Genomic DNA, 26,834 nt, shown 5'->3' on the forward strand with positions numbered 1-26,834 from the left:
TGCGTCGCCTCTTGAAGGGATTGAAAACATTCCAGTGGTCCGAGAGTTCCAAGATGTCTTCCCAGAAGAACTTCCGGGGATTCCCCCTGCTCGAGCTGTCGAGTTTGTCATTGACTTGGTACCCGGTACCACTCCTATTGCCAAGCGTCCTTATAAAATGCCACCACATGAACTCCTTGAACTTAAACAAGAAATTGACAACTCGCTCCGTCTGGGTTTCATCCGTCCGAGTTCCTCTGCTTGGGGAGCACCTTCTCTCTTTGTTAAGAAGAAGGATGGGACAAATCGATTGGTTCAAGACTATCGTCCTATCAACCAGGCCACTATTCAAAACAAATATCCTCTCCCTCGGATAAATGATTTGTATGATCAACTTGCTGGTTCCACCGTTTTCTCTAAGCTCGACTTGAGATTGGGATACCACCAGATCCGTGTTCGCAAGGAGGATATTCCAAAGACCGCCTTTGTTACTCGATATGGATCATACGAGTACACCGTCATGTCCTTCGGCTTAACCAATGCACTGGCAACCTTCTCTCGACTGATGAATTATATATTCATGGACTACCTCGACAAATTTGTCGTGGTATATCTGGATGATATTCTGGTGTTTTCAAAGAACAAAGAAGAGCATGCTGAACATCTTCGTCTTGTACTGGATAAGCTTCGGGAGCATAAACTCTATGCGAAGTATTCCAAATGTGAGTTTTGGCTAGATGAAGTGACTTACCTTGGTCATGTGATTTCCAAGGATGGTATTGCGGTCAACCCCGAACGAATTCAAGCTATTCTTGACTGGACTCCCCCAAAGAATGTCAAGCAAGTCAGAAGTTTTCTCGGACTCGCCAGCTATTGCCGTCGATTCGTCGAGAACTTCTCCAAGATTGTGAAACCCTTAACCAACCTGCTTCACAAAGGTGTTAAGTATGAATGGACTGATAAATGTCAGGAAAGTTTCCAGGCACTCAAGGACAAACTAACGTCCGCTCCAGTACTTGCTCCTCCAGATACGAAAAGGGATTTCGTCATATACTGTGATGCTTCTCGTCAAGGAATAGGTTGTGTCCTAATGCAGGATCGCAAGGTGATCGCTTATGCTTCACGTCAACTGCGTGCTCATGAAGAGAACTACCCAGTTCATGATCTCGAGCTTGCCGCAGTCATTCATGCATTGAAGGAATGGCGACAATACCTTGTCGGTAATCGCTGTGAAATCTACACCGACCATCAAAGTCTGAAGTACTTGTTCACTCAACCGGAGTTGAACCTGCGTCAACAAAGATGGATGGAGCGTATAGCAGATTTTGACTGTAGTATATCATATACCCCTGGCAAGGCTAATGTAATGGCTGATGCCTTAAGTCGCAAGTCATACTGCAACCACCTCCAGGTTCATGAGGTTCACGATCGTCTGCAAGAGGAATTCCGTAAGCTGAACCTCCACATTGTTCCTCAGGGTTACCTTGTTCCGCCTCCTGAAGAGTATCAAAAGATGAACCTTCGTGTTGTTAATCAGGGTTCCCTCAGTAACCTAGTGGTTGAACCAGATCTTGTGAGCTCCATAAAGAATATACAGAACTTTGACGATGATGTCGACAGGATTAAGAGCTATATTGCAAAGGGTAAACCCTCCTTTTTCACTGTTGATGAAGGTGGCGCCTTGTATTTCAAGGGTCGCCTATTCGTCCCAAATAAGAAGGAAAATCTCAGGATGACTGGGAAGGTGATGGAAGAAGCTCATGACACACCATTGTCTATTCACCCGGGTAGTACCAAGATGTACCAAGACATCCGGCAAAGATTCTGGTGGCCCAATATGAAACAAGACATTGCACGCTATGTGGCAGAATGTGATATATGCCGGCGTATCAAGGCAGAACACCAAAAGCCTGCTGGAACTCTGCAGCCTATCTCTATTCCCGAGTGGAAATGGGACCACGTTGAAATGGACTTCGTCACTGGTTTTCCCAGGTCTCAGAAAGGTAATGATGCTATTCTTGTCGTCATTGATCGACTGTCCAAAGTTGCACATTTCCTGGCCGTCAAAGAAACGATTAATGCTAGTCAGCTGGCAGATCTTTATATGTCAAGAGTTGTTTCACTTCACGGTATTCCGTTGGTAATCAGTTCGGACCGTGGCAGCTTGTTTACTTCAAAATTCTGGGAAAGTTTTCAGAAGGCTATGGGGACTCATCTGTCCTTCAGCACTGCATTTCATCCTCAATCCCAGGGACAAGTTGAACGAGTCAACCAAATTCTCGAGGACATGCTTCGAGCTTGTGTCATTTCTTTCGGTAAGAAATGGGAGGAATCTCTCCCGTATGCCGAGTTCTCTTACAACAATAGCTATCAAGCTAGTCTGAAGATGGCCCCTTTCGAAGTATTGTATGGGCGAAGGTGTCGGACTCCTCTGAATTGGTCAGAAACTGGGGAAAGATCACTCTTCGGTCCGGATATTATTCAACATGCCGAAGATCAAGTCCGCATTATTCATGAGAATCTGAAGGCTGCTCAGTCTCGTCAGAAGAGTCAGTATGACCGTCATCATCAAGATATGGTCTATCAACCTGGCGAAAAGGCTTATCTTCGTGTCACACCAATGAGAGGTGCACACCGTTTCGGAATCAAGGGCAAGTTAGCTCCTCGTTATATTGGTCCTTTCACTGTTCTCGAAAGGCGTGGAAGAGTGGCGTACCAATTGGAACTGCCGGCGAACCTTTCTCAGGTTCACGATGTCTTCCATGTTTCTCAGCTCCGTCGCTGCTTCAAGGACCCTATTCGAGAAGTGGATCACGATATGCTAGAGCTACAACAAGACCTCTCTTATAAAGAGCATCCGGTCCGCATTCTCGACCAAGCTGAACGTAAGACTCGTCGCAAGGTCACTAAGTTCCTTAAGGTGCAGTGGTCAAATCACTCTGAAGATGAAGCCACTTGGGAACGCGAGGATCATCTTCGTGATGAATACCCCGGGCTCTTTCCCTCTACCTCTTAATTCTCGGGACGAGAATTCTTGTTAGTAGGGGAGAATTGTGACATCCTCGACTTTTGCTACAGTGATTATTGTAATTAAGCTACAGTGATCAATCGCTAACGATGCCACGTCATCGGATTCCCATCTCAGACCCGCGTAGATTCGCGTCTGTCCGGATCGATGATTTGAAAGAAAAGGAAAGCCCTTTATCGGTTCATTACAAGTGTTAAAAGGATATATATGTAAGGGGAAAGTATTAAAGAAATAATAATAAAAGAAAGGAAAGAAAACTGAAAGAAAGAAATAATAAAAAGAAAAGGGAAAAGAGAAAACAAAATAAAAACAAAACAAAACAAACAAACAAAAAAAAAAGAGAAAGCCCCCCCCCCCCCAGCCGGCCCAGCTGGGCCAAAAAGGGCCCAGCCGGCCACCTCTCCACCGCCTCCTCCTCCCCCACGGCCTCCTCCCCACCCCACGGCCCCCCTTCCTCCCCCGGTGGCCCCTCCCCTCGCCCCGCCGGCCAAGCCCTCCTCCCCGCCGGCCGAGCCCCTCCCTCCTCGCCGGCGAGCCACCCACCCCGCCGGCAGGGGGCCCCGGTTGCCTCGGCCCCCCATCACGGCGTCCGGCCCCTTCCGGGAGGTCCCTCTCCAGCGGCCCTCTCTACGGGGGCCCTCCCCATCCCGCCGGCGGCTCCATCTCCGGGGGGCCCTCCTCACCGGCTCCTCCTCGCCGGCACATCACCACCGGAACCTCACCGTCACCGTCTCCACCGTCTTCTACGTGCGAACTCCGGCTTCACCGGGCCGTCACGTCACCGTCGGTGAGCCCCTCCTCGGGCTCCTCCCACCTTACCGTTCTCCTCGACGTCACGGTTCCGTTCCGGCAAACGGGGCCTCGATCCGTCGACGGTGGACTCCGGTAGGAGGATTCGAAGTTCGTGTTCTTCTAGGTGGAGTAGCAAAAGAACTTCTCTGTTAACAGAGAGATGAGAGATGAGTGTTGAGAGAAAAGATAAATGAAAAAGAATAAGTGGTGTATTAGATGCGTATGTATGTATGTATGTATGAGATGTGATGTATGTATTTGTGTATTTGGATAATTAGAGGAATACGGTATTTGAACGGTTAGGTATCTAATAAAAATAAATGAGGAGATAACCTTAGGCCACTTACCGGTGGGGCCAATGCACCGCTGTCAATGACAGGGAGGCCCCACGCGATAATTAAAAATAATGTTTTTCTTAAATAGATAAATAAATAGATATTTAGTTAAAATAATTAATTAACATAATTAGAGTATGACACGTGGGTCCCTCGTTGAATTAATCTGATTAATAAATAATTAATCTTAAATAAAACTTGTGCCTATGACGTTCGGGACCCGCTGGTCAGTTGACCAGTCAAATGTGATGTCAGCATGACATCGCGATGATGTCATAATAGGATTTTATTAAATCTTTTAAATCTGTTTTTAATTCCTAAATAATTAATAAAACTTTGAAAATTAATATTAAATAATCCGTAAGTCAGATCAAAATATTTTCAACATGAAAGTTGATCAGCAAAGCGAGACGAACCCGGGTACACGGTCCGTTCGTCTGTCACGCGTCCCTAGCATAGCAAACATGGAACTTTTCCATCGTTTCCAGTGTAACCGGTAGTAGCCCGAGACCCGGAAAATATCGTTAGATATTCTTCCGACCCGTCTATGACGGATGTTGCTGCGTTAGCTCATGTCTAGCCTGCATCTTTCCATGTCATGCTTTGTGTTGCATCGGTGCTATTATTTATTGTTTCTTCCCCCTCTTCTTACCGCTAGACCCCGAGACTGACGCTGCTGCCGGGTACATCTACGACCTTGCCGATCAGTCCTTTGCCGCAGAGCAGCAAGGCAAGCAAACTCCCCTTGATCATTCCTATATCGCCTATGTCTTTCTTCCTACTGCTTGCATTAGTATTTTGCTACTGTTGTAGTTAGCTCCTATATCTGATGCATAGCCTGTTTTTGATGAACTGCTACTTTCAGTCCTGTACCTTTAATCTGCTTAGTATAGGTGGAGCAGTCATCCCCTCTGACCCCGTAGATCAGTTGCCCCGCTTGTTTTCAAATCTCGATCCCTGATCGACGAGCCAGACCCGACACAACACGTTCACCCCCCCTTCGTTGTACGACGCTACGGGGATACTGTCGGGTACCGAGGGTGACACCTCGCTAAGTACTCCTGATGATATCTCTGTAGTATAGCTAGTCGGTCGTGGTTATAGAGGGTGATTCCTCTTTCACCATTCCCGATAACGTCTCTGTCGTGCCACCCCGCGAGTGTGGGACCCCCGAGGGTGATTCCTCTAAGCCCACCTTGACGGGTACATCGTTCGGGATCCAACGAGGGTGATACCTCGGATTCCCCCCCGATGTTACAACCACACAGTTACTCGACCATGTTACTGGGATCTTCGGTGATTAGTTGTAAGACGGGTGGATTCCCGCGAGACTGTGTTGCTGGCCTAATTAAAATGCTAATGGATTTGGGTATTTGATCTGGGTTGGTCGGAGACCTTTTCGCACTAACCGGCTACGCGGGAAGAATTATGGGTACTCGACGTCGCGGTATCAGCCGAAGCTTTTCAGATGCCAGCAGTGTAGCGGCGCGCGCCCGAGTGGTCCCGAGATGCATCGCGCTTGTGATTAAGGGATGCTAGGACTGACGTCGGCCTCCCACGCCACGTGCAGGAGCGTGAAGGGGAACTGGGCCCATGAACCCTTTGTGCTTAGGATTTAGACCGGCGGGCTGGCCTCTCTGATTTGTCTTAGGTGGGGCTGCGACGTGTCGATATTCCGAGGCCGGGCAGGACCCAGAAAAGTATGTCCGGCCAGAGTGTTATCGAGCGTGACGGGACATGTGGTGCACCCCTGCAGGGATGAAAATTAACTATTCGGATAGCCGTGTCCACGGTTACAGGACGACTTGGAGTTGTGCCCCGATCTTATACAACTACAATTGTTACTTAACTGGAATTAGTTTGCCTCGGAATTGCTTCCTCGCAGGGAGTCGAGGGAGGATCCTTAGGCGTGACCTCACTTTAATATTGCTGCAACAATATGACTATTATGTGTTACCCGTGTTCTACTCTCGTCTATTGCTGCAAGACCCTGAAGATGCTAGTCTTCGATAGGACTAGGCCTTCTCTCTCTATTCTCGCATTGCTGCAGTCAGTCCACATATAACCCCCCCTTCTTTGATACTGGTGCATTGTTAGAATAGTTCTGATGTAAGACTTGCGAGTACTTTGGATGAGTACTCACCGCTGCTTTGCTCCCCCTTGTTCCCTTGATCCGGTTGCTGCGACCAGATGATGAAGCCCAGGAGATGGAGGTCCCCGCCACCGACGACTGCTACCCCGACGGTGCCTACTACTACGTGGAGGCCGCTGATGATCAGGAGTAGTTAGGAGGTTCCCAGGCAGGAGGCCTCGCCTCGTTCGATCGTTGTATCTTTTGTGCTAGCCTTCTCTAAGGCACCCCATGTTTTATGTCTGTACTCAGATATTTGTTGCTTCCGCTGACTCAGCGTGTTTATCGAGCTTTCGTATTCTAGCCCTCGAGGCCCCTGGCTTGTAATATGAAGCTGATGTTGTTTTATTTGTGTCTAGAGTTGTGTTGTGATATCTCCCCGTGAGTCCTTGGGTTTGATCGTACGCATTTGCGTGTATGTTTAGCGTATGATTAAGCCGAGGGCGTCACATGGCTCGCAGATTACTTCAACACCAGTTGCAGGTATAGGTAAAGAGATATTAAGACGTGAGCGCGATGATTGTGCTATTTGAAGTTTCTTCTTCTTCTTCTTTGATCTAGGATGTGTTCGAGGCCGACAGCCTGGGATAGCAATGATGGACGTCGTTCTTTTATCGATTGTTTTCGTTCGTAGTCGTACCCTGCTCTTCTTCATGATGACTAGATATTGCTGTATTGATGTGAACTTGATGTAACTTGTGACAAGTGTAAGTCAACTCCTTATACATCTTTTCAGTACATGTACTTCTAACGATATACATTTTTGCGAAACGACGAGATGCGTTTCTATCCCTGTCGAGGCCCTCACGTCAAAATAAGGATAGGACCGCATCTTGGTCGTTACAGAGACGTTCCCTTCGACGACGCGGCGCCTACAACGACTTTGTAAATCTCGAAATGATATGCGAGCTTAGTCTTTTGGAGGTGCTCATAGAAGTAGTGTGTGCCCACATTTATTGGGGTGAGTGTATGCGCGTGTATATGAGTGCTTGTGTATATACAGTTTTTTTTAATACATTATTTTTGAATTATTTGATTTTTTTCTAAGTACAAGTTTAATTTTTTGAATAGATGGTCGTCATTTTTCCTATACACATTTATCATTTTCCAAATATTAAATTAATATCTATTAAATATTGGTTCAACATTTATATATAAGTTATAAAAAAATCATAATTTTTTTAAACATTGTAAATATTTTTCTTTATACGTTGAACATTTTTTAAAATGCTTAATTAAAATATTTACACATGTTAAAAATCATCATTTTTTAATACATGGTTAACATTTGTTCTATACGCATTTACCATATCCAAATGCATGATTAATATTTTTAAAATACTTGTTCAACATTTTTAAAAAGCTTGATTAATATTTTTTATATACATGATCAACATTTCTCTTATACACGTTTAATATTTTCTAAATGCTCGATTAAATTTTTGGAAATACTTGTTCACATCTTTTTCAAATGCTTGATGAATATTGAATTTTTTATACAGTTTCCAGTCATGTGATAAACATTTTTTCTATACGCATTTAACATTTTTGAAATACTTGGTCAACATTTTTTCATAAATTTTTTCTTCAATATATACTTATAATATTTTAAAGTATAAACAAAATTAGAAAAGAAATGCAGAAAAGGAAATGGAAAAGGTAAAAATTATATAGAAAAAGAAGGCTGTAGCCTCCCGCGCGACGCGAGGCTTGCCCTCTGTTTCGCTTACAGCGAGGCATAGGGGCTGCCAGGTCGTTGTATAGGAGCTCCCCCTGTATCGCCACGCCATCGCTCCAGGCTGCCGGCGCGTCGCAACTCCACCGCGCTCGCGCTCGCGCTCACCGGAGGACGGAGGTGCCTCCAGCCTCCTTCTCGCACGCCGCCCCACTCGCGCCACGTCCTCGCTTACACGCTCGTGGTGTCCTTTCGTGCTCTGCGCCGGCGCCCTAAGGGCGTTTGGCGAAATGCCGACCCGGATGCCGGTTCTTGGACTGCCGTAGAGGAGCAGGCCGGACTCGTGGAGCAGGCGCGTTCTGACTTGTGAAGCGTGGTGTATGTGCCGGAGCTGTTTCTTGGCCGGCCGCGTGGCGTGTAGTCCTTGGAGGGAGTGGACATGGTACGTATGCGTTTCTGTTCGCGATCCCTCTCGTCTTCTGCTTGTGATTGCATGCCTTGTTATGTGTTCGTCTGTGTTACGTGCATTTCATCAAACTACAAAAGATGCTGCTAGTCGTGTTACATTCTCTAATCTTCATTTCATTTCATTTCATTCAATGCTTGGACAAATACTAATTCTCTAACTCACCTCCGGCTTATGGCACATAGTATGTATCTGCACTGCACTCGAACGGGAAGCATTCTCAATCCTTTACTAGGAACCGTTTCACATGTTTATACTTTGCCCCATGATCGTCCAACTTAAGCACATAGGACTATATAATACTGCTCTAGTGCTGTGTGTGCCCGGTAGTTGCATTACATTCTCTCATTACACTTCATTCGGCACTTGAACCAACAAACACTTGCTGTAAAGTATACTTGGGTTGGGTAACTCACCTCCAGCTCCTAAAATCCGCTTATACAAAGCAAACATCTGAATGGAAACCATTCTCAGTGCTTGCATGAGAAAACAAGATAATCATTCCACATGTTTATACCTTTTCCTATGCTTGTGAATTAAGAATATTACTACTTCAGCAAACATCGAAAGTAAGATGAATTTTACAAAACTCTTTCCTTAAAGACTTACAAAGATCAGAATGGCAGTCTGTCAAGCTATGTGCAAAACAAACTGTACGGTTATCAGAAGCACTAGTTCTAGCGGAACTAAAAAAGTTGCAACTACATCGTGCACGAAAACACAGGACTATCTATCATTTGAAGTCCACTATATGTTGGCTGATCTTTGCATCTCTGGCTCGGCTTTTATACTGGACAGGCAGGAGACTACTTCCATGATAGTTGGCCTCCTGAATTGATTATGGTCAACACACTTGCAAGCGGCTTCAAGCACCTTCAGCATTTGCTCTTCATACCCTGTTCCTTTAAGTGTCGGGTCCATGACCTCAATCTGCTTTCCCTCAGACCTCATCTGTAGAACCCATGGGACAAGTTCCTTTGGTGTACAAAACACCGAAACAGGCCGCCTTCCTGTAAGCAGCTCAAGCAGGACTACTCCGAAACTGTATATATCACCTCTCAGCGTAGCAACCCATGCTTGCCCATACTCAGGTGGGATGTAACCCATAGTACCTACCACCTCCGTTGTGACATGAGTGTTGTTGGGAAGGATCAATCTGGCTAGCCCAAAGTCTGCCACATAAGCTCTAAATTCTTTGTCCAGTAGGATATTACCAGATTTGATGTCACGATGGACAATTTGAGGGTTGCAGGCATCATGGATATAAGAAAGGCCCAGGCTTGCTCCTTGTGCGATCTTGAGCCGAGTAGGCCAGTCAAGCAATGAGCTAGCACCATCATCCCTGTTATGCAGCCAATCATCCAGGCTTCCATTCTCCATGTAGGAATATACGAGAAACCTTGAGTTTCCCTGGACGCAGTAACCCCACAGTGGTACAAGATTTTCATGTTGTGCCCTGGAGAGTGCATCAACCTCTGCACTGAACTCCCTTTCCATTAGACACATTTCACCGTTGAGCTTTTTGATTGCCAGCCTGGAGCCATCAGATAGCTCTGCCTTGTAGACTAATCCATGACCTCCACATCCAATGATATTCGCCTTATCAAAATTGTTCGTAGCTTTCAAAATGTCAGCGAATTTGAGCTTGTTTTCTACTCCCTTGCCTTGTGGTATCCGCACCACAACTAATGTTTGCTCTGAACTGGAGGAGAATGAAGATTCTTCAGCATCTCCATTACTTTCCCTTCTATTTTTTCCTGTAAAACCCTTCTGCCTAATTGAGACAAGGAGACGCGCCAGCAACAAAAGAATAGCTATGCCTCCGAAGAACACGCCAAATGCAATCGCAAAAACAGCCTTCTTGTCTCGTTTTTTTCTGGAGGATGGAGATATTGAATCTTTACCACATTTGTGAGTGAGCATAGAGCCGCACAGCTTTGGATTCCCATTGAAACTAGAATTCTGAAATGTATTAAACTGGCCTCCAGAGGGAATAGGGCCTTCTAGGTCATTGCTTGAAATGTTGAATTTTGAAAGGAAGTTCAGGGTGTTCAATGCAGCTGGGATTGCACCTGTGAGATTGTTGCTGGACAAGTCTAGCACCTGCAAGTTCGTGAGGTTGCAAATCGATTGGGGGATCTGTCCAGATAACCTGTTGAAGCTGAAATCAAGTACAGCAAGCAAGTTCAACCGACCAATCTGTGGGGAAATCACACCTGAGAACTTGTTGTTGCTTAGATTCAACATTGTTGGGAAAGATGTAACCACACGGTATTGAAGTGATGGTCCGGTATAAACAGGCAGCTCAAAGACCCTTGGGTCGAAATGAGTTGTGTTGTCAGTTGATTTTAGCATTGGCATCTCCGTGAAATTTAAGGGGATTTCTCCTGTAAGAGTGTTGTTTGACACATCTATATAGAAGAGACGGCTTAAGGAGTTGATCCAGTCCGGTATTGATCCACTGAGTTGATTGCTTCTTAAAATTAACATCTTCAATTGTGTCACTCTTGATATCCATAGAGGTATTTTTCCAGATAATTGGCAACCATCCATGTCCAACACCTGAAGATTCTCAAAACCACCAATTCTGTCATCCTCTGGCATGAGCTCTGCCCTGAAATTGAACGAAATAAGTAGGGTGGTAAGGTTCTTGCTGCTCTGAAGGATCTGAAGCGCATTTGCGATGTTTGTGAAATTGTTTTTACCAAGTGACAAGAAGGAGAGGTACTTCAGATTGCCTATTCTCGATGAGAGCTGACCGTATAACTTGTTGTTAGCTAGCCGCAGCGCAGTCAGGTTACTGCACGAGTACATACTTTCTGGAACTGTACCGGTGAAGTTGTTGGACCAAAGATCTAAAGTTCTTAGATTGGGCAGGTTGGAGAAATTGACATTGCTAAGTTCTCCTCTGAGTTTGTTGCTCTTGAGGTCAATCGTTATGAGATTTGTGCAGTTGCTCAGAGCATATGGCAGCTCCCCTGACATGTTGTTGTTGTTCAGATGGAACTCCTCCAGTCTCTTGAGTTGACCTATATAATCTGGAATCTTTCCACTGAATTGGTTCCCTCCAAGATCAAGGGTTACAAGATCTCTGAGGTTGACTATGCGTGTATTATCAAGAACTCCATATAAACCATTGTTTGCGAAAGACAGGTATTCCAAGGAGGTTGCATTGAATAGTTCATTTGGGAGTCTTCCACTGAGGTTGTTATACCCAGCCCTGAGCTCTCTTAGCTTGGAGCAATCACCAAGTCCTGGGGGTACTCTGCCACTGAATTTGTTGAAACACAGATCAAGCATCTCGAGGGATGGGAAGGTGCTACATAATTGAGTTGGTATCTGCCCAGTAAAGCTGTTATTGCTGGCATTGAGTGCTCTCAGATTCTCCATTGCTTTCCATGTGGTGGATGGAAACTGTCCTACAAATAAGTTGCTTGAGATGTTTAGTACCTGCAGAGGCCTGCCAGGGGTTGAAGAAGATGCCAGCATCTCTTGGAGTGTTCCGTTGAGCTGGTTAAAGCTAACATCAAGTGTTGTGATGCTTCTGGACGACACCAATCCCAGCGGCAGACCACCGGACAGCGAGTTGTCAGAGAGATCAAGGTGTTGCAGCCAGGTAAGGTTTCCAAGGGATTGCGAGATGTGCCCCTCGAGGCCCTTGGAAGGCAGCAAGACATGGGTGACCGTCCTATCTTGCCTGCAGGTGATCCCTTCCCAATTGCAGCAATCTGTGGTATTCCGCCATGTCGCAGAGAGGCCATGGTCTTGTGAGAGCTGAGCAAGGAACTGGAGAAGGGCGCCCTTCTCCTGGTCTGTGCAGCAACTGGCAGGAGAGGCCCAGCAGAGCAGCAGCACAAGAGCAAGGCCAAGGGAAGGTATCTTGCTGCATGTCTTGTTGGAGAAATGGAGTGTGTGCATGGTTTTCTGGTGAAACTACTACAGTAGGTAGCATGTAAGCAAGAGCTTAAGCTGTGCCCTGACTGTATGCATCAATGGCGGTCTAGTCATGAAAGCGTGTGGATGGGGAAGGAGAGAAGCAGATTTTTCTCCCATTTTGTTTTGTCCGCGTGTAGTAGTCGTAGTCAGCACGAAGGAAATCAAGGTCATGAGATTTGGATTTTACACAACTGCCACCAGCACCTTCCTACTAGTTCACACTGGCGTTTCTCTGTTCCACTATTGGCTGCCTGCTGTAATCTACTTCGGACAAAGTCAATTGCCCAATCGTCCTGAATACCCGAGTCGTCCATGACTTTAGGATCCTTACTTAATTTTATCAATCAACATGCCTTAATTTACTAGACCTGACATCACTGCCCTTACCGGCTTCACTAAACAACTCCTCTGCCTTTTTGTGAACAGGAGAAGGCGTGTTTCTGAAAGGAAAAGAAAAACAGTTGGGTAACGATTTGCAGAATATTCCGTAAGGCGCTTGTGATGGAGAGCAAGCATATATAGGTGGACAAACCCAGGCAAGAAGAAATGCAATCTTGCATTCTTGTTGCTTGGTGGACGGGGTGGAGGGTTGACCTGCTGGGTGATCATCTCTTCTCTCATCTATCCACTTGATTTACTTCCCCTTAACACGCCAGCTTCGTCTGACGCTTTCCCTTCTCCTGCTCCACTGGTGCGCTATTATATTGAGGACCATGGACTGTGACCCTTTGTGGCTATCAACTGAATTCGGAAGGGGGTTCAAATTTCAAAGTAATCTTGGTAACGTGTGAGGAATGACAGTGGTAGGCTAGGCTGGCTCTAATGATGCTCGTGTGGTCATGGTCTTTGAGACAGCACCATGTATTAATCTGTACTTCATTATCTTAAAAAGTATCTGAATTGGTAGCGGTCCGTTCACCCTCATCGAGATTATCTATTGAGTTATTAACACTACCACTTGTCAAATGTTTTTTTAACACAGCACAACCGCAACCGCTCATATACATGCGCATACACTCACCTCATGTACACACACACGCACACCCTACCCTTATTAGCACCTCCGAGAAACTGAGCCGACATATTATAAAGTCACCGTAGGCGGTTATCAACTGTTATGTGGACACAATATTGATTCAACTGTTGTATACATTGAGATAATAATCATTTTTTGCACAAGTTATGGATTGTAATGACACAAGCGTTTAAATGACAGATGCAATATGAAGAGAATACATACAAATTTTGTAGCAATAGATAAGCATTTTTCTTTCGTGTACCGGTTTTCTTTTAGTTCTTGATGATTGATGATGCTAAGCATGCAATGTATCATTATTATTATGTTCTAGATGATGCACTCTATCATTGATCATTATATGTGCAGTTAACGATTTTCCTCTTCCAACTGAGAAGAAAATAGTAGGTGCCAGGGGGGCATGGAGTTTTGGCTCGCAACTTCCTGTGAACCATTCTTTTTATACATCACATCCCCTTTATTGAATGGCTACAATTGTAGCATCAAATACAATGAGAGAGATAACAGCTGCTGGGACTGTATCCAACGGAGGGGTGCATCTAGCTTACTCATGAGCAACTTTATTGTTCTCTCTAAAACAATGTTCAAAAAGAATATGACTGAAATCTAAGGACAGAAAATAACAATCATCAAAAATTGCGATGGCCAGTGAAGATGAATATCCTTCCTTGAGTGCTGAAATCATCTCCACATTATCTAAGTTAACTTCAACTTTACTGCAGCCAACTGTTCGGGCGAGATTCAGACCGAACCTAACAAAGATTGCTTCCGCAGTGGAAACGTCATAGCAGATCTCTAGTTTTTCATTCGCAGCAGCAACAAATGCACCATTCTGATCTCTGATAACAACACCAACATACCCTTCGAGGGAGTCTTGACAAAGCTGCCATCCACATTTAGGTTTCTTCCATCCATCTACCCGAACTTTTGGTTTTGAGGAATTCGCTGCACCGAAGTTAGCCGCCATAACTCGGACAACAGATTGATTTATTGAGCCGTTTGTGGGACACCTCCATGTGTGATTTTCCTCCTTCCCACCACAAAAACCAGCAGCATATGGACACCGTTTCTCTCAGTTTCGGCAAGCCCAACACATGGATATGATTGTCAGGTAAGCTTAGCAGGAAATCAACGACTGCCTCTCCACATAAGTTCATTGCTAGACCAGACTTTATCACATCCAATAGTCCCATCAGTTTCCAAACCTGAACCGCTATAGGACATTCAAACAGAAGATGGCAGATATTATCCGACCCTTGGTTGCAACCTGGACAGTTTGGCCTAATTTTGATGTGTCTGTCAGCTAAGATAGATCGGCATGGAATGGCACTACCAAACCTCGTAGGTCGACAAGGACACGAATTGCTCGAGAGTAGTATAGTAATCCTATCTAGGAGGTCATGTTGCTGGACACCAATGAACCTACGAGCTATGGAGAAGCGATGGTGGGCCTGCATTTCGACAAATGGCTGGAGGTCATGAAATCCGAGATAGGATCCATGTATAAAAAACAAAGTGTGGACTTTGGAAGAACTACTTGATGGTTGTAAGGCTATTAAGTACAAATGGATCTTGAAAAGGAAGAGAGACGATGATGGTAAATGTCACCATTTAGAAAGCTCGATTTGTCGCAAAGAGGTTTTTGACAACTTCAAGGAGTTGACTACGATGAGACTTTCTCACTCGTATCGATGCTAAAGTCTGTTGGATTATGTTAGCAGTTGCTGCATTTTTTGATTATGAAATCTTGTAGATGGATGTCAAAACATTGTTTCCTTAACGGTTTCCTTGAGGAAAGGTTGTATGTGATACAACCAGAAGATTTTGTCGATCCTAAGGATGCTGACAAGTATGCAAGCTCCAGCGACCCTTCTATGGACTGGAACAAGCATCTCGGAGTTAGAATATACGCTTTAATGTGATGATCAAATCTTTTGGGTTTATACAATGTTTATAAGAAACTTGTATTTCCAAGAAAGTGAATGGGAGCACTATAGAATTTATGATAAGTATGTGTCATTGACATATTGTTGATCGGAAATGATGTAGGATTTTTGTAAAGCATATATGGTTGTTTGAAATGAGTTTTTCAAAAGGAAAACCTGGATTAAGCTATTTCAACACTAAGCATCAAGATCTATAGAGATAGATCAAGACACTTGATAAAAGTTTCGATGAATACATACCTCGACAAGATTTTGAAGGAGTTCAAAATGGATCAGTCAAGGAAAGAGTTCTTGACTGTGTTGAAAGGTGTGAATTTGAGTAAGACTCAAAGCTCGACCATGGAAAAAGAAAGAGAAAGGACGAAGGTCGTGCCATATGCCTTAGCCATATGCTCTATAGTATGCCATGCTATGTACCGTACCGCACCTGATGTATGCCTTGCCATGAGTATGTCAAGGGGTACAAGAGTGATCCAGGAATGGATCACTCGACAGCGGTCAAAACTATCCTTAGTAGTTTGAGGACTAAGGAAATGCTTCTCGATTATGGAGGTGATAAAAGAGTTCGTCGTAAAGGGTTGCGTTGATGCAAGCTTTGACACCAATCCGGATGACTCTGAGTAGCAGACCGGATTCGTATAAGGGAGCAGTCATATGGCACAGTTCCAAATGGAGTATGGTAGCAGCATCTACAATATGACATAGAGTTTTGTAAAGCATACACGGATCTAAAAGGTTCACACATTGATTAAAACCTCTCTCACAAGCAAAACATGATAAACCCCAGAACTCATTGGGTGTGAATCACATGGTGATGTGAACTAGATTATTGACTCTAGTGCAAGTGGGAGACTATTGGAAATATGCCCTAGAGGCAATAATAAATTAGTTATTATTATATTTCCTTGTTCATGATAATCGTTTATTATCCATGCTATAATTGTATTGATTGGAAACTCAAATACATGTGTGGATATATAGACAACACACTGTCCCTAGTGAGCCTCTAAGGACTAGTTCGTTGATCAAAGATGGCCAAGGTTTCCTGACCATAGACATGGGTTGTCATTTGATAACGGGATCACATCATTAGGAGAATGATGTGATGGACAAGACCCAAACAATGAACATAGCATGTGATCGTGTCAGTTTATTGCTATTGTTTTCTGCATGTCAAGTATCTTTTTCTATAACCATGAGATCATGCAACTCCCGGGCACCGGAGGAATGCTTTGTGTGTATCAAACGCCACAAGTAACTGGGTGACTATAAAGGTGCTCTACAAGTATCTCTGAAGGTATCTGTTGGGTTGGCATGAATCGAGACTAGAATTTGTCACTCCGTATGCCGAAGAAGTATCTCTAGAGCCCACTCGGTAATACAACATCACAATGAGCTTGCAAGCAATGTGACTAAAGAGTTAGTCAAGAAATATTGTATTACGAAACGAGTAAAGAGACTTGCCAGTAACGAGATTGAACTAGGTATGCAGATACCGAGGATCGAATCTCGGGCAAGTAACATATCGATGGACAAAGGAAACAACATACAGGATTAACTGAATCCTTGATATAGAGGTTCAATAGATAAAGATCTTCGTAGAATATGTAGGAACCAATATGGACATCCAGGTCCCGCTATTGGTTATTGACCGGAGAGTGACTCGGTCATGTCTACATAGTTTTCGAACCAGCAGGGTCCGCACACTTAAGGTTCAGTGATGTTTCGATATTATTGAGTTATGTATGTTGGTGACCGTAGGTTACTCAGAGTCCCGGACATCATGAGGAGCTCCAGAATGGTCCAGAGGTAAAGATTTATATATAGAAAAGTGATATTCGGGTCCCGGAATACTATTGGGGGTTTCGGTATTGTACCGAGAGTGCCGAAAGTGTTCCGAGTGTCCATCGGGAGGGGCCCACCCATCCCGGGGGCCACATGGGCCTAGGAGGTGGCGCACCAGTCCCTGGTGGGCCTGGGCAGCCCACCCCAAGAGGCCCATGCGCCAAAGCTTGATGGAGGCGGTGGAGGAGCAGTCCTCTCAAGGGTGTCCAACTTCGACCGAACCCCTCACTACTGAAATTCAGAAATTTGGCGTCTGCCATGGCGGACGTCAAAGGGGGGAAGCACGGACGGCAAAGGCTTTGCCGTCGGTCAGCAGACAGCAAATTAGACGGTAAAAAAAATCCGGTGAAGAGGTTCTTTGTCATCTGCTTTCTTAAAGCGGACGGCAAAGAATCTTTGCCATGAGGGGGCATACGACAAATTAAATGGGACAGCACATACTGCAACGGCCCCGTTAAGTGTTTACGACAGGCCTCCTCTCTTTGCCGTCTACCATCACCCCTTTGCCATGTGGGGGCAGACGACAATGAGGGGAGAGAGAGGGGGTTGATTCCCCTCTTTGCCGTCTGCCATCCCCCCTTTGCCATGTGGGGGCAGACGACAAAGAGGGGAGAGAGAGGGGGCTGATTCCCCTCTTTGCCGTCTGCCATCCCCCCTTTGCCGTGTGGGGGCAGACGGCAAAGAGGGGAGAGAGAGGGGGCTGATTCCCCTCTTTGCCGTCTGCCATCCCCCCTTTGCCATGTGGGGGCAGACGGCAAAGGGGGGAACCATCCCCTTTTTAATTTATTTTTTATTATATCCAGCATTTTTAACAATAATCATGATATATATATATAGAGAGCGGACGTTTGGAGCTCGGCCTCCATGGAGGCCGAATTTTTTGAATAATTCAAAATTCAAACTTTTCGGTTTCAAAAAAATCTGAAAAAAAATATGGAAGTAAAGAAGGATGTTATGCGTATGTGTGCAAAAATTTAGGATGAAATACCTTGAAATACGATCTGCACAAAAAAGACAAATTCATGACCTGAAATGATGAATAGTGTCATGTGTAAAAAAGCCTCAGATTTGTCTTTTTTGCACAGACCTCATTTCAATGTATTTTTTTCTGAAAATTTACACACATGTGTGTTACGCCTTCACTTATCCCTGTGTTTTTTTTCAGAATTTTTTGAAATGTAAAAATATGAATTTTCATGAAATTTGAATTTCAAATTTAAAGGCCTCCATGGAGCTCGGCCACCAAAAGCAATTTCCGATATATATATATATATATATATATATATATATATATTTGACATAAATAAATTTATTTCCGTACTCATAACCATATTAAAATAACTCTCATCCATAGTGCATACATATTATGCAAGTTGCATCCGTACCAAACCATATATTACACCAGTTTCATCCACATGCATACAAAGTTTCATATATATCCATATACTACAATAGTTTCAATACAAGCCATGGTACAAGAAATCATCTTCAAGCATTCCATCAATATAATCCAAGCTTCCCGTGAAGTGAATGTAATCTGCAAAATGACAAATAAGAAAGTTAGAAGAATAATACTAGATGAAGAAGTGTATATAGGTTATTTCGGAGAGAAATTAGCTAAGTATAGGCCATTTTGGAGCTAACTAAGCTAATTATGTCATTTAGGTGGAACCCTAGCTAACTATAGGTCGTTTCGGAGCTAACTTGGGTAAAATAGGTCATTCCGGAGCAAACTATGCTTATTAAGCCATTTTGGATCTAGCTAGGCTAATTATAGGCCATTTAATACCTAAGTTAGGGGGAATAGGTGATCTTGCAGCTACGTAAGCCTTATTATGTCATTTAGGAGAGAACTTACCTAACTATATGTCATTTTCTATTAAATAGGTCATTTTGGAGCTAACTAAGCTAATTATGTCATTTCGTAGGATAATTAACCAATTTAGCCTTTCTTGGATGAGTCTAAGCTACGTAGAAGAAGAGAAAGAGAAGAAGAAGTAAAAGAAGGAGGAGGAGGAGGGGGAGGAGGAGGAGAAGGAGAAGGAAGAGGAGAAGAAGAAGAAAAGAAGAAGGAGGAAGAAGGAGAAGAAGAATGTAAAGACCAAGATGCGGTCCTTTCCGATCTGGGGGTCGAGGCCCCCGAATAGGAAAGAAGCGCATCTAAGCGTTTCACAAGCGAGTAACATAGCACAAATAATAATAAAAGTAGACAATTCGGGATTCAACTGTCTTTTCATTAATAACTCAGAGTACATCACAGATACAATCAAGGTAGTTCCGTTGATAGTCCACGGTCCACGATCATGAAAATGCTATGCTACCCTGCCTGCAGGCCCACGATCTCGACCACACCTCAGTCCTCTGGATAGTCCACGTAGAGGCGGTCTGTCTCCTCATCGTACTGTCACGCCAGCTGGGTGCCGTCGGGATCATCTGTCTCTGGGGTACCTGTACCTGTTGGGAGTTTTGGAGGAATCCGTGAGCCACGGGGACTCAGCAATCTAAGACCTTGGTGCCAGAACTAGTCATGTTATTAGGTAGGGTAAGGGTGACGTGTATCAGGCTGCAACACCCTAAGCTTGATTAGGTGGCTAACTTACTCAAAGTAATTGTGAAGGTGGTCTACACTAGCGGTCGGAATTACTTGATCACTAAGTGATCCTGAACACCTACCTACGGCATTCATAACCCCACCGTGTTCCCGATCGAAGAGAGATCTTCGAGGGGACAGTCACGGTTACGCACACAGTTGGCAATTTTATTCGCTTATGTTTGAGTTATCTAATACCGGATGTAAACAAAATATTCCAAGTTGCCACATAACCGCGGGCACGGCTTTCCGAAAGATTAAACCCTGCAGGGGTGCTCCAACTAGTCCATCACAAACGTACACAGGCCGCAAAGGCATCCTCTATCACGAATCTCGTGATCTCGTCGGATTCCTTAGAGGAAAACCTCAACTCTGGGGGAAACCAAAGCTTCACTAGGATTCCTATACGCAAGATATACCGCTAAGGTAAGACAAGGTTAGCAGGACCTCCCGTCGTGTCGACGACCCTGATAAGAGCCGCGTATCTCAGTCTCAGGACATGACGGATGAGCTAGACGTCGGGATGGCTAAACCTCTAGGTGACCAGTGGGGCCCCGGACATCGCTCAGGTGGGACCAACACTCATGAGGAGCACTGGCCCGGGTTGTTGATTAAATTCCTCGGGGTAGCTATTCCCTATGCAGATTATTATGTGATTAGCAGATTAACACCAATGTTGGGTCCTGCCGGACAAGCCTTAGCACTACGCGATTTATCAAGGGGGTCCCCATAACAACCCCAAACGTGTTAGGAGCGATCATTATGGAATCAAACACCGGTAACCGGTAACTCTGGCGGCAATAACGGAACAAAGCACCCGGCAAAAAGCTAGGCCTCCCGTCGTTTACCAAGTATATAGGTGCATTAATTAAATAACAGAATTTAAGATAATAATATCAAGCTCATGTTATCACATGAGTTAAAGCACCTGCAACTAGCAATGCTAACATCAGTAGCTGAGCAAAGCCTACTTAGCCAGTCAAGTTTTGCTAGGAAGGGGAACAGTGTTTGGGCTCATGGCATATCAAGAGGAAATTTAATTCAGTGGTAGGCAGCGAGCAATATGACATGGAAACGAAACTAGCATAACAAGTCTAGAGATGGAATCAAGGTCATATCATCTTGCCTGTGATATCCTCAGCTTGGAATGGTTCTGGATCGTCCTGCACGTACTTTCCTGACTCCACGTATTCGTTCTCCGATCCCGGTGCTATCCAACATAAGAATAACAGCCAATGAACAGAAGCACCACAAGATGCAACAATCACATGACGCATGAGATGAAAAGTGAGCATGCACCACTATTTCTATCTCTAGCACAAGCAAAATAAACTACTGCAAGTTTCTGGACATAACTGTACACTAAGCTATTTTGACATGCATGAGGATGACATGAACAGATGCGGCTCGTGAAAACGATGCAAAACCATATAAAGAACATTGCAAACGGAGCTACAGATCAACGGGAATCATCGAAACAAGATATGAAGCTCTACGTGGAAGAATCAACACCACACCCACTATTGGCACAAATCTGGTATTCCCAGGTTGCCAAGACATATAAAAACCGAACATGAATGGATTGGAGCAAGGAAGAACACCACAACATCAACTAAGCACACACATTGATCAAAATGACTATACTACATAATCTGCATCTTAGCTCTTTGGGAGCTACATGCAACATAGTTACAGACCTCCAAACATGACAAATAATATATGTGGCTGTAGCCAACCAAGAACACTACCAACACCAGCAAGAATCACAGCAAAAGGAATTAAACTCTAGAAGATACAAGGCCACAAACTTTCCCAAAACCATCAGATCTCAAGGACTTTGTGAAAATTCCTGCACCTGAATTTCTGTCTTTGTTCTGAAGCTTTTTTACAGCAATCAAAACACAACCTACTGGACTCCAAATGAGATGAAATTTTACAGGGAGCTTCACAAACATATCAGGTCCAAAATCCTAGCACTGAACTAAGGCTAGTTCACAACACAATGACCAGCACATCCTCATCTATAGGAGAAGAAAATGTTTCCAGAATTCCCAGACTTAGTGAAATTCCAGATTTCACTAAGCTGGACTTTTTCAGCCACATGCCCACTTTGTCTAGGCATAGTTTGCATGAAAAAAACACCAAGTGATAAATGACACCACTATGGTGTAGAGCAAAACCCCTACTTCTATCACACAAAAACAGATGTCCTTGGGCTCCACCTATTCCATGGAAACCAAGATCAAACTTTCAACAAATCTGAATATGTCCACTCCATAAAGTTTCCCAATGGCAAAAGTAACTTCACCACTGGATTCCTTGGGAGTTTCTACCCTAAGATCATATATAAAATGTGGGCACCTACTTGGGACAAGTGACCACAAATTAAGGGAGAGAGAACTACTTCAAATCATGCCTAGGGAATGGGCATCATTTCATGTAGTTCCTACTAGAACAACAACTACAAAGGTTGAGCTCATGTGCACAATGACAAAGTGACATGGGGGTTTGAACCCCATTTTGTGTCAATGACATCAACTTCCCAAACCTTACTACTAAGCTTCTCACACAACTATCATGCCATGCCCTCTCACATATGGACATGTGGAGGTGCAAGGCTTGCTTGACAAGGTGGGATGCTACTCACACACACTCCAACTCCACATCACCCACAAGCACAACATGCTCAAGATCATCACCACACACTTACACATATTATCTTAGCAATCAACTAGAACAAGGTCCACTCCATATATAAACACACAACCTAGTGCATCAACAAATGATAGTATCTACACAAAGGAGGAGCTACACAAGCTACCAATTCCTTGCTAGCTTCACCTAGGATAAACTACTAGGAAACACCACCATGCACACACAACATGTAAAGCTAACTCCATATTTGTATGGCCTCACACATACATGAAACTCTCACAAGCCATCCACACACACTACCTCACCTAACATAGTTATAACAGCAAGAAAATAAAATAGAAACAAGATGCCATGAAGACCTATGATTGTAACAGGAACAAATATAGCAAAGATGACATAAAATTGCAGAAAAGAGAAAAAAAAGGAGGCGCCCTCGGGTTCGAACCCAGATCTACTGGTGCAACAATCCTGCCCCATACCACTCTGCTACTGTCAACTAGTCGACAGGACAGAGAGTTCGGGCTAGGTAAGGCATCCCCTGCAGTTACTGTGCCGAGAAACAAAGAAACAAAAAGGTGCCGCGGGGGGGGGGGGGGGGATCGAACCCAGCACCTGCATCAGGCACAACAGGGAACAAACCACTGGGCTATGCTACGGTGTCTGAACTAACACACACAACAAAACAACTGAAGGATCTTCCTCTGCTGAACTACTGCCGGCGGTCGACCGAAACAGGGGAAGGCCCTCGCCGGTGACGTGGTGCAAATCGAGCAACGTCTCGTGGGGGGGAGTAAGCCCACACACGCACGGGTCCATTTCAAGTGCTAGCTGCTACCGAGGGGCTCTACTACGGCGCAGCGCCGGTGAGCGGCAGCGCCGGCGACAGAGAGCAAGCGCACGACAAACCTACGGCTACCGCACCCGATCTGGGACAGGGAGGAGGGAGGAGAAGCGCTACCTCGTGTACGAGTCGAGGAGAGGATCGGCTCGTAGAGGAAGTAGAGGAGGAAGGCCGTCGGGGAGGCTTCTCGTCGGAGGGGATGCGTCGCCGGGAAGCAGTGGACGTAGCGCAGGGGAGGTCGTTCTTGCGCCGGGAACGGGCTCCTGGAGGCGCCGTCGAGCTGCTGGAGTCGTCGTAGAGGAAGCGGGGGAAGTAGATCGACGGCGACGACGAGCTGCTACCCGTCGGCCATGGCGATCCCGTGCGGTCCTCACTTGCTGCAACGAGAGAGAGAGAGAGGTGGATCGGGATCTGGGCATTGCGGCGGCGGGGAGGAACCCTAACACGGCTGCACGGACGCCAAGGGGGTTAAATAAAGGGAAGGCGAGGTGAGGAACGCGGCGCGGCCATGTGCATGCGGGGAGCTTCAGTGGAAAGCAGAGAGGAGCGAGGTGAGAGGCTGACATGTGGGGCCGCCTGCCTCGCTGGAAAGGGAGGAGGACAAAGCCCGCGCGCGTGAGCTGGGAAGGAGTGGGCTGGGCCGCGCTGCTTGCTTGCCACTGGCGTCAGATAGAGGAGAGGGGCTGAGAGGGGTTTGAACTTTTAAAATAAACACAACTAGGATTTAAATCCACTGGCAGTTCTGTTGGGGTAAAAATCAAAGCAAAAATGCCCCTGGCCATAAGGAATTATGGCCTATTTGAATAAAATAGAAAAACAATATTTGGAGCAATTTGGAATAAATGCAAAACAGTAATTAATTTACTGTTTTGGATTTATTTGCACCCTTTAAACCAAGATACAAATCAGCAAATACAAACATTGGCATCCTCCACAAAACACACTAAATCCTGGGCATTTTTGAAACAAGGTTGGGAAAAGTGAATTTTGAATTGGGGAATTAAAGAGAGAGAGAGAGGTTGCAACAAGACATGCTCACTACATTTGGGAACATCATCACATGGCATCATAGAACACCTCAACATCACAAAGGAACTATACCCAAGACCACCACATCACAAGAAATGCTAAGATCATATGGCAACAACATAAGACAAGGGCATGCAATGATATGCTATGCATGCATGCAAGGAAAAGAAGGGAAAAAGAATCAAGGGACACCACATTAGGTCATGGCACTATTGCTATCATCAAAACACTGACAAGGTGGACCCACATGCAATAGGATCCAAATAAGGCAAGGTTACATCTGGGGCACTACAAACTCTCCCACACTACAAAGAAGATCTCATCCTCGAGATCTAAGACTGAAAGAAATCGGGAAATTCAGAACGGAGGTGATCCTCGCGTTCCCATGTAGCCTCTTTATTGGAATGATGAGACCACTGCACTTTGAGAAACTTGACAGTCTTGTTACGGGTCTTGTGCTTAGTCGCCTCGAGAACCGCAATTGGATGCTCACGATAAGAAAGGTCAGGCTGAAGGTCGATATCTTGAAGATGCACAGTGCGCTCGGGGGTCTTGAAACACCTCCGAAGCTGAGAAACATGGAACACAGCATGGACATTTGCAAAGCTTGACGGAAGCTCGAGCTGGTACGCAAGGTCGCCCCTCTTGCCAACCACTCTGAACGGACCAACGAAACGAGGCGCAAGCTTGCCTTTGATGCCAAAGCGCTGCATACCCTTCATGGGCGACACCTTGAGATAGACAAAATCATCAAGCTCATAAGACATGTCACGGTGCTTGCTATCATAATAGCTCTTCTGACGGGACTGAGCTTCTCTGAGGTTGTCGTGAATGATCCGACACATCTCCTCAGCTTCTTCTATCATATCGTTGCCAAGGATATGACGCTCGCCGGTCTCGGACCAGTTGAGCGGAGTGCGACACTTTCTACCATAGAGAATTTCAAATGGAGCCTTGCGAGAACTAGCTTGATAACTGTTGTTATACGAGAACTCCGCGAAAGGCAGACAATCTTCCCACTTCATACCAAAAGAGATAACACAGGCTCTCAGCATATCCTCAAGAACTTGATTCACTCTCTCCACTTGACCACTAGTCTGAGGGTGGAACGCTGTGCTGAAGCAGATCTTCGTGCCCATAGCAGACTGAAAGGAGTCCCAGAACTTGGAAGTGATGATACTTCCGTGATCTGAAGAGATCTTCATCGGCACGCCGTGCAAAGAGACAATTCTGGAGGTGTACAACTCTCCCAACTGAGCTGCTGAAATGGACTCCTTGACTGGAAGGAAATGAGCCACTTTACTCAATTTGTCGATGACAACGAAGATAGCATCATTGCCCTTCTTGGACTTCGGAAACCCGGTGAAGAAATCCATCTCAATGTGATCAAACTTCCACTCGGGAATCGGCAAAGGCTGCAAGAGACCTGCTGGGCATTGATGTTCTGCTTTCACCCTTCGACATACATCACACTCGTTTACAAACTGTGCAATTTCACGTTTCATACGAGTCCACCAGAAAGTCTGCTTCAAGTCATGGTACATTTTGGAACTTCCAGGATGAATAGAGAGCAGAGAGTTATGAGCTTCTTCCATGATCACCTTCCTGAGATCACCTTTCGGGACGACAAGGCGATCCTCGAAAAACAACGTGTCCCTGGCATCCACAGTGAAACACTTATACTTGGGGAGACTCTTTCCCACGCCAACCTTGACCTTCTTCACCATAGCGTCAAGTAGCTGAGCTGTTCTGACCTGATCTTCCAAGGTAGGAGAGATCTGAAGGTTCGCAAGAAAACCCTGAGGAACTAGCTGAAGATTAAGCTTCCTGAAAGACTCAGAAAGACCCGGCTAGAGAGGTTGCACAATCAGACTGTTGCAATATGCCTTCCTGCTCAATGCATCTGCCACAACATTTGCCTTGCCTGGCGTATACTCAACACTCGGATTACAATCCTGGAGCATTTCCACCCAACGTGTTTGCCGAAGATTCAAGTTAGGCTAAGTGAAGATGAAAGGATCGATATGTTTGGCTAGAGAGGGGGTGAATAGACAACGACCATTTTTTAATTAATCTTAGCAAGTTAAGGTAAACACTATACGGGTTCACAAATAATATGACAATGAGATGAACCCTATAGAAGCTAACAACGAGAGCTATTAAGACAAGTAAGATATAGTCACAAGCATAAGCAAATACAAAGTAAAGGGTAGAGATAACCACAAGTGGAACCGATGGAGACGAGGATGTGTTACCGAAGTTCCTTCCCTTTGACAGGAAGTACGTCTCCGTTGGAGCGGTGTGGAGGCACAATGCTCCCCAAAAAGCCACTAAGGCCACCGTATTCTCCTCACGCCCTCGCACGATGCAAGGTACCGTGATTCCACTATAGGTGCCCTTGAAGGCGGCGACCGAACCTTTACAAACAAGGTTGGGGAAACTCCACACAAAGCTTGGAGGCTCCCAACTAAACCACGAAGCTTCACCACAATGGAATATGGCTTCAAGGTGACCTCAACCGTCTAGGATGCTCAAACACCCAAGAGTAAC

General features: G+C 45.1%; 1 protein-coding gene and 1 long non-coding RNA gene across 2 annotated transcripts; one reads left to right on the plus strand and one right to left on the minus strand.

Annotated features, from left to right (window-relative positions):
* Positions 1-7,986: 7,986 nt before the first annotated feature.
* LOC123404518 lies at positions 7,987-13,266 on the plus strand. Its single transcript, XR_006611828.1, has 2 exons — positions 7,987-8,382; positions 12,769-13,266. It is a non-coding gene; the product is annotated as an uncharacterized LOC123404518 (long non-coding RNA).
* LOC123404517 (tyrosine-sulfated glycopeptide receptor 1-like) lies at positions 8,882-12,509 on the minus strand. The gene has a single exon (XM_045098448.1). The coding sequence runs from the start codon at positions 12,322-12,324 to the stop codon at positions 9,154-9,156; it is 3,171 nt and encodes a 1,056-aa protein (XP_044954383.1). The 5' UTR covers positions 12,325-12,509; the 3' UTR covers positions 8,882-9,153.
* Positions 13,267-26,834: the final 13,568 nt, after the last annotated feature.

This window comes from Hordeum vulgare, chromosome 6H (assembly GCF_904849725.1).
Source record: "Hordeum vulgare subsp. vulgare chromosome 6H, MorexV3_pseudomolecules_assembly, whole genome shotgun sequence".
Classification (NCBI taxonomy): Eukaryota; Viridiplantae; Streptophyta; class Magnoliopsida; order Poales; family Poaceae; genus Hordeum; species Hordeum vulgare.

What these genes read in the sequence shown, in the direction of transcription:
- LOC123404517 (XM_045098448.1), bottom strand. Translation starts at nt 12,324, where the DNA reads ATGCACACACTCCATTTCTCCAACAAGACATGCAGCAAGATACCTTCC.